This window comes from Bos grunniens, chromosome 9, assembly GCF_055505025.1.
Source record: "Bos grunniens cultivar Pamir isolate PY7600 chromosome 9, Bosgru_T2T1.0, whole genome shotgun sequence".
Classification (NCBI taxonomy): domain Eukaryota; kingdom Metazoa; phylum Chordata; class Mammalia; order Artiodactyla; family Bovidae; genus Bos; species Bos grunniens.
In genome coordinates, this window is record NC_141173.1 from 90,108,038 (window position 1) to 90,124,985 (window position 16,948).

The window sequence follows — 16,948 nt, forward strand, 5'->3', positions numbered from 1 at the left end:
TTGAGACTGTTTATGCTCCAGAGCCCTGTCCGATGCCTGCAACCAGGATTAAGAGTGCCCAAAACGAGCAGCTGCTGTGCCAAGCAGTAACTAACTGTGCCTTGAGTCAAATTCGCCCAGACTGAAAAAGAAACAACTGTTTGACTGAAATGAAACAGCTGTGTGAGTGTGTGTGTGTGTGTGTGTGTGTGTGTGTGTGTGTGTTTAAACACACGTCCTGCAGCTCTGGGTTTGGAACAAGTCAAACTGAATCTGATAAGCACATGGTATGAACTGTTCTGGATATGTGCAAGGAAGTTTAAAAGTGTAACACTCTGCTCTCAGTGCACACTCATCCTGAGGTTCCCTGGACTAAAACTAAGGTATGAAAATTCATTGAACGTCATTCACCCTCATCAAAATCAACCAATGACGGCAAGACAAATATTAAGCTTTCAGGAGGTCCCCAGAGAGCATGAAGATTCTGTGCCTCAAGTAATTGTGGTCACTTTCTAACACATCACTAATTTTTTACCACCTTGAATTTCAAAAGGCTTCAAGAGAAGTCCTTTTGTTTTATTATTTCCTTTTTAATGAAAGAAAGTTACTTTTTTATACCACGGATTATATAACATAATACTTGTTCAGCAAGGGCATATTTTAATTTTTCTAATTTTATTTAAACTGTTAGGTCAGGTGTCACTTGGCTTGTTATATTTATAAGTGACCTTTATACCTACTTATGTTTCTAACTGAACGTAGATGACAAGTTTGGGAAACTGAGGCTATATTTGGACATTGCAACCAAAAGGAAATGGTGAACAGCAGATACCCTGGATAAATTTATTTATTGATTTTTTTGTCCTTCCTCTGTTTCAGCTGTGTGCACATCCCCACTTACTTGAGCCTCCTTTCCATGGACATGGCACAGATGTTTCTCCATCGGCGGTCCAGGTTTCGCGTAGCCTGCTGGATGGAATCGCACTCGGCATCTGTAGCGCAGGCATCACAGTCATGGAGAAGGACCTCGCACAGGTTGAGCACAGAGGCCACTCCTGTGCTGTGTTTCTCGATGTCTCTCTGAAGCTCCTGCGGGGAAGGAGACGTGCTTTATTCAAACACTTGTTTACCAACGGGAAGAAACTACAGCTGTATTCACTGACTCAGAAATGGTTAGGCAAAACCTTGACAAGTATTTCATTTCCTTGAATGCACGAAGCTTCAACTTCCTTTATGAAATACTGCAAGCTCAAAAGTATGAGAAAATGAGTCTTGAAATATTTGGCCTATGTGACCCATGCCAAAATATCAACTGAACAAGTAAGACCACATCACCTGTGCAGAGTAAAATGAGCTTCTTTAGTGGCTGAACAACGAATCTTGCCCCAGTTTTTATTTCACAGATATATCACTTCCATTCCAATCCATAGATCAATCAAAGGAGTACGTGTGCTCCTGTTAAGAGCCGGCACTCACTTTGATCTCCAAGGATCTGCAAACTGTTTTAAACAGTTAATTCCACCATCATTAAAAGGTACCATGGTTTAAGGGACCTTGGTTTTCTACCATGTATGACATCATTATCAGCAGCTTCCTCAATGACCAAATTTAAATGTAGGACAGAAGGAAGATATGAAATAGGATGATAAAGTTCAATTCTGTAATATTTTATGTTTTAGGGCCAGCAATTCCTGTGATAAATCCTATATAACTGAAAGCGGTTGTGCAAGAGATTTGAAAGAACAGTTTAGTGAAATAGAAATATTTGACTGAATTTATTTTCTTGTGTCTAGTTTATGAAATTTCCAAAGTTAATCAATGGCACTGTTATTGCATTCAACAGTAAGCTACAGTTTGTGAAGAAGACATTGGGATCTGGTGTTAAGGAGAAAAGCAGGAAGAAGAATCTACATACAAGAATATAAATCCCAGTTACCTGAATAAGTTGAGGAATGATCAAGAGAAAAAAAATTAGGCAAATTCAAGAACTGTATAAGAGAAAAGGAAAATACCTTGAGGACCTGAATGAATAGGACAAGCAAAACATTGCACCAGTCGGCCTCCTTTGTAATAATGGAATACTTTGAGTAAATTGAGTTAAAAGCTCAACAGAAAAATAATGTATATTTTGTTACACTCTGTGCAGTTAATATGGTAGAATGGAAGACTTGATATGGTAGAACTCTGGGCAAATTCAGTGCCTTAAACAAGAAAGATAAACATTAATCTGTTGATGGCTACTTAGGATGCTTACATGCATTCACTTGTAAACAATGCTGCAATAAACATGGGAGTGGAGATATCTTTTCAAGATAGTGATTTTAGTTCCTTCAGATACATACCCCAAAAGTGGAACCGTTAGAACACATGGTAGATCTAGTTTTTCTTTTTTGAGGAACATCTATACTCTCTTCCATAGTGGCTACACCAATTTACATTCCCACCAACAGTACCTAAGGGTTCCATTTTCTCTAAATCCTTGCCAGTACTTTTTAATCTCTTGTCTTTTGATAATAGCCATCCAACAGGTGTGAGGTGATATCTCACTGTGTTTTTTATTTGCATTTCTACCATGATTAGTAGGATCCTTACAAGTACCTGTTGGCAATTTGACTATAATCTTTTAAAAAATGCTTGTTCAGGTCCTTTGCTCATTTTTAAATTGGATAATTTTTTTTTTTTGCTATTGAGGTGTATATACGAGTTTCTTGTGCATCTTAGATACTAACTCTTGATCAGATATGTGGTTTGAAAATATTTTCTCTCATTCCTAGGTTGCCCTTGCATTTGGTTGATCATGACTTTTGCTGTGCAGAAGCTTCAGAGTTTGATTTAGTCTTACCTGTTTCATTATTGCTTTTGTTGGCTGAACTTCCAAAAGTCATCGCTAAGACCAATGTTAAGGAGCCTTTTCCCTATGTCTTCCTCTGGGTTGCAAGTCTTAAATTTAAGCCTTTAATCCATTTCAAATTAATTTGTCTATGTCGTGTAAGATAGAGGTCCAGTTTAACTCTTCTGCATGTGAATATCCAGTTTTCCCAACACAATTTTTTGAAGAAACTATCTTTTCTCCATTGAGTATCCTTATTAGTTAAATATTAGTGGACTGCACATGTAGGTTTATTTCTGGGCTCTCTATTCTGTTCCATTGGTCTGTGTGTTTGTTTTTAATGCCAGTACCATACTTTTTTTTATTACAAAAGCTTTGTAATATTAACTTGAAATCCTAAAGTGTGATGCCTCCAGGTTTGTTCTTACTCAGGACTGCTTTGGTTATTAGGGATCTTTTTGGTTCCATGACTTTCAGGATTTTTTTTTTTTCTCTATTTCTGTAACAAGTGCCATTGGAATCTTCACAAGGATTGCATTTAATCTACAGATAGCTTTGTATGCACATTTTAGCAATATTAATTCTTCCAATCCATGGGATATCTTTCCATTTGCTTGTGTCTTATTCAGTGTCTTTCATCAGTGTCTTACAGTGTCAGAGTACATATCTTTCATCTCCTTAGTTGAATTTATTCCTCAAGCATTTCATTGTTTTTGATGTCATTGTAAATGGAATTTTTCTCTTTATTTTAGAGATACTTCATTGTTAAGTGTTCAGAAACACAATGATTTCTGTATGTTGAATTTGTATGCTACACCTTTCCTGAATTTATTAGTTGTAAAAGGTTTCTGGAGGAGTGTTTAGGATTTTTCTATGTGTAAGACCATGCCACATGCAAACAGAGACAATTTTACACCCTCCTTTCTGATCTGGATGCCTTTTATTTCCTTTCTTGCCCAGTTTCTCTGACAAGGCTTTCCAGTGCTACGTTGAATAGAACTGGTGAGAGTGGGCACCCTTGTCTTGTTTTCACCTTTCATCCCTGAGTATGATGTTAGCTTTGGGTATGTCACACATGCCCTTTATTATGCTGACGTCCATTCTCTCTATACCCAGTTTGTTGAGCGTTATCATTTGAATGTTGTCAGTGGTTTCCCTGCATCTATTGTGATGATCCTACAATTTTTATTTCATTTTAGTAATGCAATGTATTATATTTACTGATTTGCATATGTTGAAACATTCTTGCACTCTAGGAATGAATCCAACTTAATTACAGTGTATAATCTTTTAAAGTGCTGCTGAATTTGGTTTGTCAGTACTTTATTGAGAGTTTTTGCATCTATATTCATCAGGCATATTGGTTGATAGTTTTCCTATGGTGTCCTTATCTGGTTTTGCTATTTGCTGGACTCATAACATGAGTTTGAGAGCATTCTTTTCCCTTCAATTTTTTGAAAGAGTGAGATGAAATGGCTGTAAATGTCTGGTAGATTTCACTTGTGATACCAGGTCATAGAAATGTCCAGTCTTGGACATTTTTTTATTGGGAGGTTTTTGATTATTGATTCCACCTCCTTATTCATTATTGCTCTGTTTAGATTTTCTATTTCTTCAAGATCCATTCTTGGTAGATTGTATGCTTCTAGGAATTAGCCATTTTTCCTAGATTGTCCAATTTTTTGTCTTATAACTGCTCATAGTAATCTTTTATGATCTTTGATATTTCTCGTAATGTTTCCATTTTCATTTATAATTTTTAAAATAACTTATTTTGGTCCCTATATTTTTTTCTTGGTTCAGCTCAGTTCAGTTCAGTCACTCAGTCGTGTCCGACTCTTTGCGACCCCATGAATCACAGCACACCAGGCCTCCCTGTCCATCACCAACTCCCGGAGTTCACCCAAACCCATGTGCATCGAGTCAGTGATGCCGTCCAGCCATCTCATCCTCTGTCATCCCCTTTTCCTCCTGTCCTCAATCCCTCCCAGCATCAGGGTCTTTTCCAATGAGTCAACTCTTCGCATGAGTATTGGAGTATTGGAGTTTCAGCCTCAGCATCAGTCCTTCCAATGAACACCCAGGACTGGTTTCCTTTAGGATGGACTGGTTGGATCTCCTTGCAGTCCAAGGGACTCGCAAGAGTCTTCTCCAGCACCACAGCTCAAAAGTATCAATTCTTCGGTGCTCAGCTTTCTTCACAGTCCAACTCTCATATCCATACATGACCACTGGAAAAACCATAGCCTTGACTAGACGGACCTTTGTTGACAAAGTAATATATCTGTTTTTTAACATGCTATCTAGGTTGGTTATAACTTTCCTTCCAAGGAGTGAGCATCTTTTAATTTCATGGCTGCAATCACCATCGGCAGTGATTTTGGAGCCCAGAAAAATAAAGTCTGACACTGTTTCCACTGTTTCCCCATCTATTTCCCAATGAAGTGATGGGACCAGATGCCATGATCTTCGTTTTCTGAATGTTGAGCTTTAAGCCAACTTTTTCCCTCTCCTCTTTCACTTTCATCAAGAGGCTTTTTAGTTCCTCTTCACTTTCTGCCATAAGGGTGGTGTCATCTGTATATCTGAGGTGATTGATACTTCTCCTGGCAATTTTGATTCCAGCTTGTGCTTCTTCCAGCCCAGCGTTTCTCATGATGTACTTTGCATAGAAGTTAAATAAGCAGGGTGACAATATACAGCCTTGATGTACTCCTTTTCCTATTTGGAACCAGTCTGTTGTTCCATGTCCAGTTCTAACTGTTGCTTCCTGACCTGCATAAAGGTTTCTCAAGAGGCAGGTCAGGTGGTCTGGTATTCCCATCTCTTTCAGAATTTTCCACAGTTTATTGTGATCCACGCAGTCAAAGGTTTTGGCATAGTCAATAAAGCAGAAATAGATGTTTTTCTGAAACTCTCTTGCTTTTTCGATGATCCAGCAGATATTCTAGCTAAAATTTGTTGTCAATTTTGTTTATAGTGCCGGAGAACCAACTCAGTTTTGTTACTCTTTTGTATTGTTTTTTTATTCTTTATTTCATTATTTCTGATCTACTCTTTATTATTTCCTCTTTTCTGTCAACTTTGGGCTTAGCTTGTATTTATTTTTCTAGTTCCTTGAGTTGAGTTAGGTTGTTTATTTGAGATCTTTATTTCTTAATAGAGGTGTTTATCTCTACAAACTTTTCTCCTAGAACTGCTTTTGCTATATCCCTTAAGTTTTGGTGTGTTGTGTTTCCTTTTTTGTTTATCTCCAGATGTTTTTAATTTCTCTTTTGATTTTTTCTTTGATCCACTGGTTAAGAGTGTGTTGTTTAATTTCCACGTATTTGTCAATTTTCTAGCTTTCTTCCTGTGATTAATTTTTTAATTAATTAATTTTAATTGGAGGCGAAATTACTTCACAATATTGTGGTGGTTTTTGCCATACATCAACCTGAACCAGCCATGGATGTCTAATCTCATATTGTGGTTGGAAAGACACTTGATGTAATTTACACTTTCTTGTATTTATTGAGACTTGTTTTGTGGTCTAACATATAATCTATCCTGGAAAATGTTCTATGCTCTGAGGTTGGGGTGGGGCAGGGTATGCTACTGGTTGGGCCCTACAATCAGCTCTGATTGTATGAGGTCACAAGCTACGTTTACTGGCAGGGCAGTGTTACTGGTTGGACTCATGACTGGGCAGGGCTATAGGCTGGTCTCTGCAATTGCTCTTGATGGGGTCTCAGCCTGTGCTCCCAGACTGGAGGGTGATGCTGGCGGGACTCTGTTCAGGTGAGGCTTCAGGCTGTGCTCTGTGATGATGCAAAGCTGCGGCCTTGGAATTGGGCAGGCCCATAAACAAGGCTTTGCCATCAGGTAGGCCCCTGGCTGTGCTCCCCTGTTGGGCAAGATTACTGGCCAGACTCTCTGATTAAGAGAGCCCTCCAGCTGAATCCCACAGTGAGTGGGTCCAGAGACTGTGTTTCATGGTCAAGCTGGGTTGTTGTCTAGGCTTTCTTGATAAGAAAGCCTTTGTTGGGTGGGGCCATAGCCTAGGTTTCAGGCTGTGTTGAGCAATCAGACAAGTCCCTCAGTTGGACTCCACCACTGAGTAGGGATTATAGGGTGGGCTGAGGCTGTCCAGGGTCACTGTTCAGGCTCCCTGGCTATGCAAGGCCAGAGGCTATGCCCAACAGTTGGTAGGGCTACTGGCTTGGCTTCCTGCCCAAGCAGGGCTGTTGGATGGGCTCCATGGCTGCCTGGGTTCTCTGGCCAGGCTTCCTGGTGGGGTCGGGTGGAGACAGTGTTCAGCTGTTGGGTGGGGCTGGGCATCTGCCTCCCTGCCTAGGCCAAGAAAGATGAAGGCCAGTTGTCTGGGGACCCAAATCAGGTAAAGCTGCCAAGTGGGTCTGCAGGCTAGACAGGGCCACTGGCTGGGCTCTGCTGATGAGCAGAGGTGCTGGCTAGGATCTCTCTTTGGGTGCAGCTGCAAGCAGGAATGCAGTTCCACCGAGACCTGAGTGTGGGTGCTGTAAGCCCCCATGCCTTCTCCATCTTATCAGATTCCCTAAAGATGGGCCCTACAGATTTCTTCCCTGTGAAGTGAGACCCCACTGGGCCTCCTGGGAAGCATCACACAGTCCTGGGGAAGCTGGACGTCCACCTGGGACATTCTCTTTTTCCACTGGAAAAACCACAGGCCTGGGCGGTCCCCTTGGTACAGAGCTGTGCCAGCCTGGGGAGGGTGATGGGGGCAGAGTGCAGCCACTCCTGTCATCTTCTAATGTGGGCCTTCCCAGTCTCTGTGGTCCAGGGGGTGCCACAGCCTCAGCCTGGGTTCTGGGGTTCTCACAGGGGTGCTCTGTCTATGGATGGCTGCTTGTTGGTCTTCTTGTGATGGGGACTTGAGTCAGGAATGGCTTAGGCCACCATCTTGATAACATCACTCCTCTATATGCTTTTGAGTCTATCTCAGAGCAGAGATTCAAGAGTGGAATCCAGCACCGGCGTGTGAAACCCAGACTCTGACAAATGGCTGGAGGCCCAGCGTTGACACCTCTCATCGACCCAGTCATGGGGGCCCTCCATAGTTTGGTGAGACTTACTTCCAGGTGCTTGGCCAGGTTCCCACAGTAACTATTGGAGAAAAGTCTCCATGTGCTTCTGCTCAAAAGTTTTTGTTCAAATCAACATTAAAAAATAAAGCTTGAGGGATTTTATAATTATATAAGAAACCAAACACAGATCACAATTTTAGTCTCAGCTTTAACTTCCATTGGTAATGGTCTCCAATTGCCCCACAGTGTCTCTGGATTCATTATTTTTCATTTATAACACAGAGAAATCTGACAAAACATCCTCTGAAGCCACCTCAAGCCTTATATACTTCTGCCCAATTAAATTTGTAAGTACATTGGCAGTAAGAATTAAGTAAGAATTAAGTACATTGGCAAGACAGACATATAGAAACTCCACATAGGAAAATGGAAGAAAATCTGTTCATTTAAATATTTGTCAGAATTTTTCCCCTTTGGAGACAGAGTACTTTTTCTGTTTTTTTAAAGCATGGATCCAATATGCTATATATACATTTTTTTTTAACAAAATCTATGGTCAAATATTTTCCATAAAGGAAACTAGTAAATATGATATGATTAAAGTAAAATCTGCTAAGCACCCACTTTGTGCTGGACATTGTGCTAAGTGCTTTTCTTGCTAACCGGTAATAACACTGTGAGTCATGTACTCTGATTCTTAGCATCCTATCTGTAAGGAAGTTGAGGGTTAAAAGAGTTCATTGCTTTGCTCCAAGTCACACAAAAAAGTGGTAAGGCCAATATTTGAATCCAGAAAGTCTTTACTTTTAACTGTTAGTGTACAGTTGTTTATCTTTTTGCCTTTAAACTTTAGAAGTCTATATGAACATTTATTAATATATTAAAAATCTACTGATCCTTTAATTAAGTAATGCCCTTTTCATACCAGATTCTTCACCAGAAATAACCATTTCCATCTCTTGTAGCTCAGTTTTCTGGTTTTTATTTCTGTTTTTCTAAGTAACATGTTTATATTAGTATTTCTTGATTTTTAAATGTTAGACATTATCAGTGAGTCTACAGTAGGGAAGGAATAAACTTCTACATGACTCACCAGGCTCCAATTATTGGTTTAGCACCTCTTATAGGTAAAGCAATAATCATTTCTTTGCAAGATTACAGTTCTTTAATATTTTTCACACTTGAGCTACAAAATACGTTATGGTTATATTTCTTTTCTTACACAACTTTTTGTTTTCTAAAATCAATAGTTCTTCATTTCTCTCTCTCTCTCTCTCTCCCTTGCTCTCTTTTTCTCTTTAGAATTTGTATTGCTAATTTACATTGCATTCTTTCTCTTATGGTGCTAATAAAGCTCCTTCCAAGAATTCCTCGTTGCCAGGGGGAAGGATGGGAAGATGGAGGTAGGGAGTTTGGGATGGACATGTACATACTACTATATTTAAAATGGGTAACCAACAAGGACCTACTGATAGCACAGGAAACTCTGCTCAATATTATGTGGCAGCTTGGATGGGAGAGGAGTTTCGGGGAGAGTGAATACATGTATAAGTATCGCTGAGTCCCTTTGCTGTTCATCTGAAACTATCACATTGTTAATCAGCTATATCCCAATACAAAATAATTAAAAAAAAAAAAAAAAACTCCTTCCAGTATGGTTAAGTCCATCAGGTCCCCTAGTTCAGCTGTTTTCTTCCTTGGAGACATCCCTTTTAGGGTGCACAGACTCCCTACTCCTGTCTGGACAGGTTCTTGCTAGAAGACAGAACCACTGTCATCTGGGACTTTCCTTTACCATCACCCTGGGGATTTCCTTCTTTCTCTCCTGAATATTATTTTTCCTCTCATTTCACTATACGTAGCATATCCTTCATTAGATTCTTGTGAATGTGTGCAGAGAAGGCTAACTATTTTATATATTAAGTGGCAGATATAATATTCTAAATCATAAACTATCTTCTAACTTGTAGAAGGCATTCTGCCATTGTATACTAGCTGCCATCATGGTTTTGGAGAAATCAAACTTTTTCATCTTGGAAACCTTAAAATCTCTTTATCCATCTTCTGAAGTTTTGTAATAGCTTTGCTTTGTGTTAATTTTCCAGGGCGCTTGTAGGGTTTGTGCTCTAGAAGTGTTTAGTTTTCATTTTGGGAATTTTTTTCCTGCTTTACTCCTTTGATCATTTCTTCCTTTCCACTTTATTTGGGAGAGGGAGAGGGCTTTTACAGCATAACTGAATTGGATTTTGAAACTCTTGCACGAATCCTGGCTGCAGGCTTAACCGGATGCAGTGTGGTGGGAGTCAGACCATTTGGTACAGTCTTCCACTTATTCCCTCTATTTTTAATAGAGTGGTTGAAGCACTGATGGCATCCTGTATTATCAAATTAAAGGTCCCTCTGGTTTGCCTGACTAGCTGGGCTTAGGCGGGATCTGCTCACTGAACCACTCCTTTTTCTGACCTTCGAGCAATCTTCCCTTTAAAGCCCTGCAGACTTGATAGTTCCACTTCCCGAGCGAGACTTCTGGGAACTCCGTCTGCAGCAGGAAGCAGCTGTCTTCCTCCTCCATTCTGCTAGCACCATCGCTATTTTATCTACTATCCATCTTCCAAATTCTCTTGGATGCCTGTCAGCTCTATTATCTTCTGGTTTTTTTTGCTGTTTAGGGTTTTGACCTTTTATCCCCTTTGCTATCACTTTATTGGGGTTTTAGTAACAGGTAGAACTGTAAATGCATATCATCAATTTACCATTTTTAACTAGATACTGTTTTGCTTTTCTCACATTTGCTAAATCACAATACTGGCCATTAGCATTTCAACTCTTATCACTTGTCTATATCATTACCATGTTCTCCAGGAAAATGTGTGGGAAAAACTTGAGGCAAACCACAACCCCCAGGGTTACTCATTAGAGTCCTTCAGAGGATTTTAATCTTACAAGTGAAAAATATCCTGCTAACAATTTCTTACAAAAGAAATGCTAATTTAAATATCAAAGTAACCCCAACTCCTAAAAACTGTATTTTAATATCTATTCTCTTTGGTTTAAATAGTTTATAAAGTACATAAAACATTTCATAGGACTGAAGAAATAGGTATATTTATACATTTTGTAAAATTAAGGAACTTGAATAAAATGGCTTAATGTAATGGAAATAACTGAGATCGGTAGAATTTTCAAAGATAATTTAAAAGCATGAAATAGCAATACATCTTATAGGGGATGTATGGCGTTGATTACTGACAGCTGGAGTCTACTATGCTGTATAAGAATCAGCAAGGACAGTGGGAAGTGAAAATCCGTTCTGCATGTATTTTTCAGGGTTACCCTCTTTTGCTTTGTTGGGTTGGGTATGGTGCTGTGTTTGCTGCACACGTGAAGATGACATTATAGTCTGTGGTCTGTAGGTCATGCAATCCTCCTTGCAAAATTAAATTATTTAGACTCTAGAAACTCGATAAGCATGCACTGTGATCTCTCTCAAAAACACTGTGTGCAGAACATAGAAAAGGGCTCCTAAGACTATGGCTGCGGGTTAATGACTCACAAATAAATAAACAAAGCTGTTAGCACTGTTCTGGATATATCACTGCAGCTCAACCCAAGCTTCCACCTTAGGATGGCTTCTTGGAGGACCGGTGACATTAACCCTATGATGGTAGATCTACTTAAGAGTCAACTTTGTGAGGACTTCCCTGGTTTTCTAGTGGCTAAAACTCTGTGTGCAGGGGGGCCTGGCTTCGATCCCTGGTCAGGGAACTAGATCCCACATGTTACAACTAAAGGTTCCACATGCTGCAACTAAGACCCAGCACAAGTAAATACATATTTTTTTTTTAAAAAGAGTCAACTCTGCGAGGAGATGGAATGTATTTGCCCCAAACACCTGTCTAGCCAGTGCCTCCCCTTTCTCACCAATCCTGCCCAGCTTCTTCCAGATTTCCCATCCCAATTCACCATCTCACACTCATGTCTCTATTCTGCCCAGAAGGACCAATTTTCAAGAACCTATTGATTCTTTCCTTCTATTGTTTTACACTTTACCTGCTGCTCGTTAAGCTTTTTCTGTATTTCTTCTGAGTCACAGGAATCGTAGACGATGGGTTTGGCCAGCTCTGACTCGATGTGGGCTAACCACGTCCTCAGACTGCTCATGTTCTTATCCAGCTGTTGTACTGCAACCAGAGTCTCCTTCAGCTTCTTTACCCTGTAGGCAGAAAAGGAGAGATGTCAACTTCAGGGAGAGGCCTCACTCATGCATCCCTCAGGAACAGAAGCCAGAGCTGGGTCTAAACCCAGAGTCCAACCTGGTTCAGCCACCTACTGTCTGTGTGATTGTGGGCGGTGGCATAGCCCTTCTGTGTCTCTGTTTGCTTGTCTATAAAATAGAGAAGAAGTCACAGTATTTATGAGATTCAAATTAGGTGAATAACGATGGTGCCAGTACATGGGAAACATTAAAAAGAATATTAGCCATGGTTATCCTCAACACAACTATAATGATACAACAGTTACAGAAACCTCATGTGACTTCATCAATAATATAATCTATACTACGTACTTTCACAAATAATATAATGTATACTTCTACCAAGAATAACTGGGAGAAAAAGTTAACATTTCCAATGATTTGTCACTAAACAGATCACATCTCCATGGTTCCGATCACTTCAGCTCCTCTGGGATGTGTTTCAGCAACACTGTAGCAGAAACTTAGTTCAAAGAAGAAAACACACTTAAGAAGGCAATGGCACCCCACTCCAGTACACTTGCCTGGAAAATCCCATGGATGGAGGAGCCTGGTGGGCTGCAGTCCATGGGGTCGCTAGGAGTCGGACACGACTGAGCGACCTCACTTTCATTTTTCACTTTCATGCACTGGAGAAGGAAATGGCAACCCACTCCAGTGTTCTTGCCTGGAGAATCCCAGGGACGGGGGAGCCTGGTGTGGTGCCATCTCTGGGGTCACACAGAGTCGGACACGACTGAAGTGACTTAGCATAGCATGCAATTTGAGTTTTCATGATGCCAGATCATGTCAAAGGTAACTAAGGGCCTACTGGATTGTCAAATGGCAGAAGGCAGGTGCCAGATCTACTGTTATCCAGTCTTCTACCTTCAGAGCCTAATTCGGTCCACTACTCACCATGGCAGTGATGGCACGCGTGCTCAATTGTGTCCGACTCTTTGCGACCCTTTGGACTGTAGCCCAGCAGGCTCCTCTGTCCATGGAATTTTCCAGGCAAGAATACTGGAGTGGGTTGCCACTTCCTACTCCAGGGGATATTCCCAACCCAAGGATTGAACCTGATTCTTTATGGCTTTGCCACAAGAAGCCCAGTATTCACTACATGGCATGCCTAAAAAACAACCATAACAAAATGCTGTTTTCCCATTCTTTCCAGGAAGGAGTAAAAACTCATTTCTTTAAGATTGCCATTTCTCTAACAATAACATGTGAACACTTTAGAAGTAAGGTGCCAGAAAGACAAAATAAATGATTTGATTATTTTCTTAATGTAATGTACAATCTGATCAGAAATCTGGCATGGAAGCAATGAAATATAACAATATGGTAAGAATTAAACAAAAGAAACGAACCAGGTTTCTGGCTAATACATAAGGAGTGATCAATTCTGTCTTGCCATGTTCAGTAATTATTCATTCATTCACCACTTGTTCATTTCTTTATTCCTCCTACAAACATGTATAGTGCTATATAAACACTGACAATTAAAGTTTCATCCTTGCCATTGAGGAGCTTAGACTTTGATGAAAAAGAGAAAATGAAGAAATGATATGTGAGCTGCATCTTGAGAGGCAGATACAAGCCAAGCAGAATGCTTCTGGCTTCCGAAACATAAAGAAGAAAAGTTTGAGATTCTGAAGGCGAAGAGTGTCACAGCACCCAGGAGATTAGGGGTGAAAGAACGGGGAAAGAAAAGGAAAAGAGATGAGATGTGCTAAGATACAAGACTGATGGGTGGATGAGAGTAAGATTATAAGACTCCCATGGTGACATGATAATGAATTTGTCTGTAGTTTTAAAGATTAATAAGAACTTTTTCCAAGATCTATTTGTGGACTGTTAAGATCAGTTCTGATTTTGAGTGCAGAAGTTTGAGGCAAGGCTGTTGGAAGAGTCCGTTTAGGAAGTAAATAAAGTAATTGAAGTGGTTTACGTCAAAAGCCTACTTTCAAACAGCGGGGGTTAGAGGCAAGGACTGGATTGCTAAATTCACAAATCCTCATGATGTGAGACAGAAAGAGCTAGAAATGATGTCTTTTCCAATTGAATGATTAGATGGATGCTGGTACCTCAGAGGATACATGATGAGGAGCAAGCTCTAGGGATTAATGGGGCACAAAGTTTAGGATATGATGAGTCTGGAAATAATAATTCTTAGGTTCAGAAAAGACAACAGAATGTATTGCACTGATTTACATACTGTGGCATAGAGTTGAAGCTCAATGAAAGGATGTGTTTCATTCTGAAAGGGGATGGACTAAGAAGAATGAACTTTAAAAGGTTAAAGGAGGAGGAATCATAGGTAAAGAAAAAATAATTAGAAAGGAAGGAGGTGAAGCAGGTAAGTGTAGCAAAAAACTAAAGGCAGGAAAAGTTTCAAGAAAGAACTTGTGGACTGGGGAATAAGACTGATGGTACTTAAGGGTACAAAGTTGTCACAAGCAGTAATAAGCCACATGGATTGAATGCATAGTAAAATGAATATAAATAACAAGAGCATACTATAATTTCATACTGTGATAAATATGACAAATACAACGGCCACCTTATAAATTATCGATGTATCAAAGTAACACATTGTACACCTTAGAATTACAATGTTGTATATCAAGTACATTCAATTAGAAATAATTTTTAAGTAGTGTCATATATACATGTAAGTGAATCACTTTACACTTGAAACTAACATAATATTGTAAATTTACTAATTAAAAAAGAAGAATTAAAAAACAAAAAGCAGTATCATGCCATGGTTATCAGGTGTTTAGAAACCCAGCGTGCCACGTAAAGTGATCTTAAAAGATGATAAATATTTATTAGTGTGCAGCTTAATGGATATGTCTGCATGTTTCCAAATTTTATGTTACACAAACTAGCTACAAAATTACTTTAGAGTCACTAAGAGTTATCTTAAAATTAAAAAAAAAAAAGAAAAAAATTAAAAAAAGAAACTGTTGGTCAGGATATGATCTAAAGGCCCTCTTCATTAGAGTTCACCCGGTTTCCCTCATGAAAGTGCAGCTCCCTAGACCCCAACACTGTCCTATGGAGCTAGAACCTCAGGAGATATGGCCAGGGAATTTCCATTTTTAAGAAGCAAGCCTGAGGTGTTGCTAAATTGTGGAACCACAGGTCTGCTTAGTCAAAGGCAGAGCAGGACAGCATGATGAGGCCTAAAAAGAGCCTTTAGAAGAGGTCTGCTGGCCCCAGATGAGTAGTTTAGCAAGCACCGTGGAACCAGAACACGGGCGGCATCTGGCTTCAGAAATACCTTATGATAAAAGAGGATTGTTAGTCATTTTAAGAAAGCAGGCAGGGGAGTTGAGTAAATATGGTACAAAACAGGTAGAATTCTCTGGCTAAAAGAAAAAATTTGATTTTTTGTTCTGTTTAATGCAGTTGAAGGCCTGGAATCACTTTAGAATGTTTTTAGGCAGAGAAAAAGGAACTCATGAGATAAGAGCCAAAGACAGAAGAAAAAGGCAGAAAATGATACATGAATATAGATGATGGAGCAAGGATGCATAGGAGCAGGGTTAAGGGGAAAAGGGCATGGATAGATAAATGAGTTTTGAAAGGAATTTCCCAGTGAGGGCAGAGTGTGAGCAGGAGTTTGGGAGGAACACAGATAGTACTTTTTAACTCTGTTAATATCAAGTAATAGCAGCAAAAAACCATTATTGAGCCCCTGTTGATGGGCTGACACAGCTGCATGTATGTACATGGAATGCTCTGAAAAGAAAGGGGATGGGGAAGGGGAGCACATGATCAATGATTTCTGATGCAGCCCTTATTTGAAATTCAATTTTGCTTTTAGACCATAAGCTTTTTAAAAAATATATTGTAGACTTTTTTGTTCAGGAAATGTGGTCACCTTACTGACACTGCTTATAATAGAAACAAATGGCCCATAAGCAAAATACTTTCATTTCCAAGGTGTCAATCTGGCTCAACCAAAGAAGTATCTGCTTGGAAAAAATGTCAAGAGCGGTATGTCTTTTAAAACTCTAGAGATGTGATAGGGATTTCTCTGGCAGTACAGTGGTTAAGATTCTCTTGATTCTACTGTAGGGGCCACAAGTTCGATCTCTGGTTGGGAAGCTAAGATGCCGCATGCCGAGCAGAACAAAGGAACAGCAACAACAACAACTCTAGGGATGTGATATGTTTCAGGTAGGTATCTGCAACAGAATGTTCTCAAAGATGGATAACCCTCACTCAGAATGACCAAATCTCTCTATCGTATTACTCCCAGATGGTAAAGAAGAGATTCTCAAGCTAGAATTGGTCACTTAGGGTGTTTTCCTGCCACACAGGCCAAAGCTAACTCTCTCCCCACCTCCTCGCTTCCATGACTCTCCAGATAAATCTGATAGGCTTCTCTAGTCAGGAGCCACCTTTCTGAAGAAACTCTCATAACCAAACTATGTTGAGAATTTTTATTCACTTTTAATTGCTTAGAATAGATATCATCACTTCTGTTAACATTTTCTGTAAATCAATGTTTCTCTTGCAAATGAAAATCTAGTCATGACACCTTCACTTTTCCTTTAGAATGCTTAAAAGGATTTTCACTATGCTCAGTTCTTGATAGTATCTATATTTCATTAATTATAATAAAACCCCTTATGTGTGAATAACATTTTCAGTGTGTAAAGGCATGTTACCTTACATTGTTTAAAAAAATGTGTATTTAAAAATTATATTCATATTCTGCAATATATTCAACTGATAGGGAACAGAAAACTTGCATTACAATATATTTCTCATGACTTATAATTCCATTCAAGATAAGACTTTCTCTAATTAGCCTTCTAAGTATAATTTGTACCTGTCTTG

The 16,948-nt window shown here is 39.5% G+C and overlaps 1 protein-coding gene across 23 annotated transcripts in view; it reads right to left on the reverse strand.

Moving 5' to 3' along the window:
* SYNE1 (spectrin repeat containing nuclear envelope protein 1) overlaps positions 1–16,948 on the reverse strand; it is a 500,805-nt gene that overhangs the window by 39,119 nt on the left and 444,738 nt on the right. For all 23 annotated transcript variants that reach the window (XM_086318390.1, XM_086318389.1, XM_086318388.1 and 20 more), the window contains 2 exons: positions 11,905–12,067; positions 881–1,068 (listed from right to left, as the gene is read on the reverse strand). In XM_086318390.1, the coding sequence (XP_086174516.1) occupies positions 881–1,068; positions 11,905–12,067 (351 nt within the window). The remainder of the gene's footprint in view (positions 1–880; positions 1,069–11,904; positions 12,068–16,948) is intronic.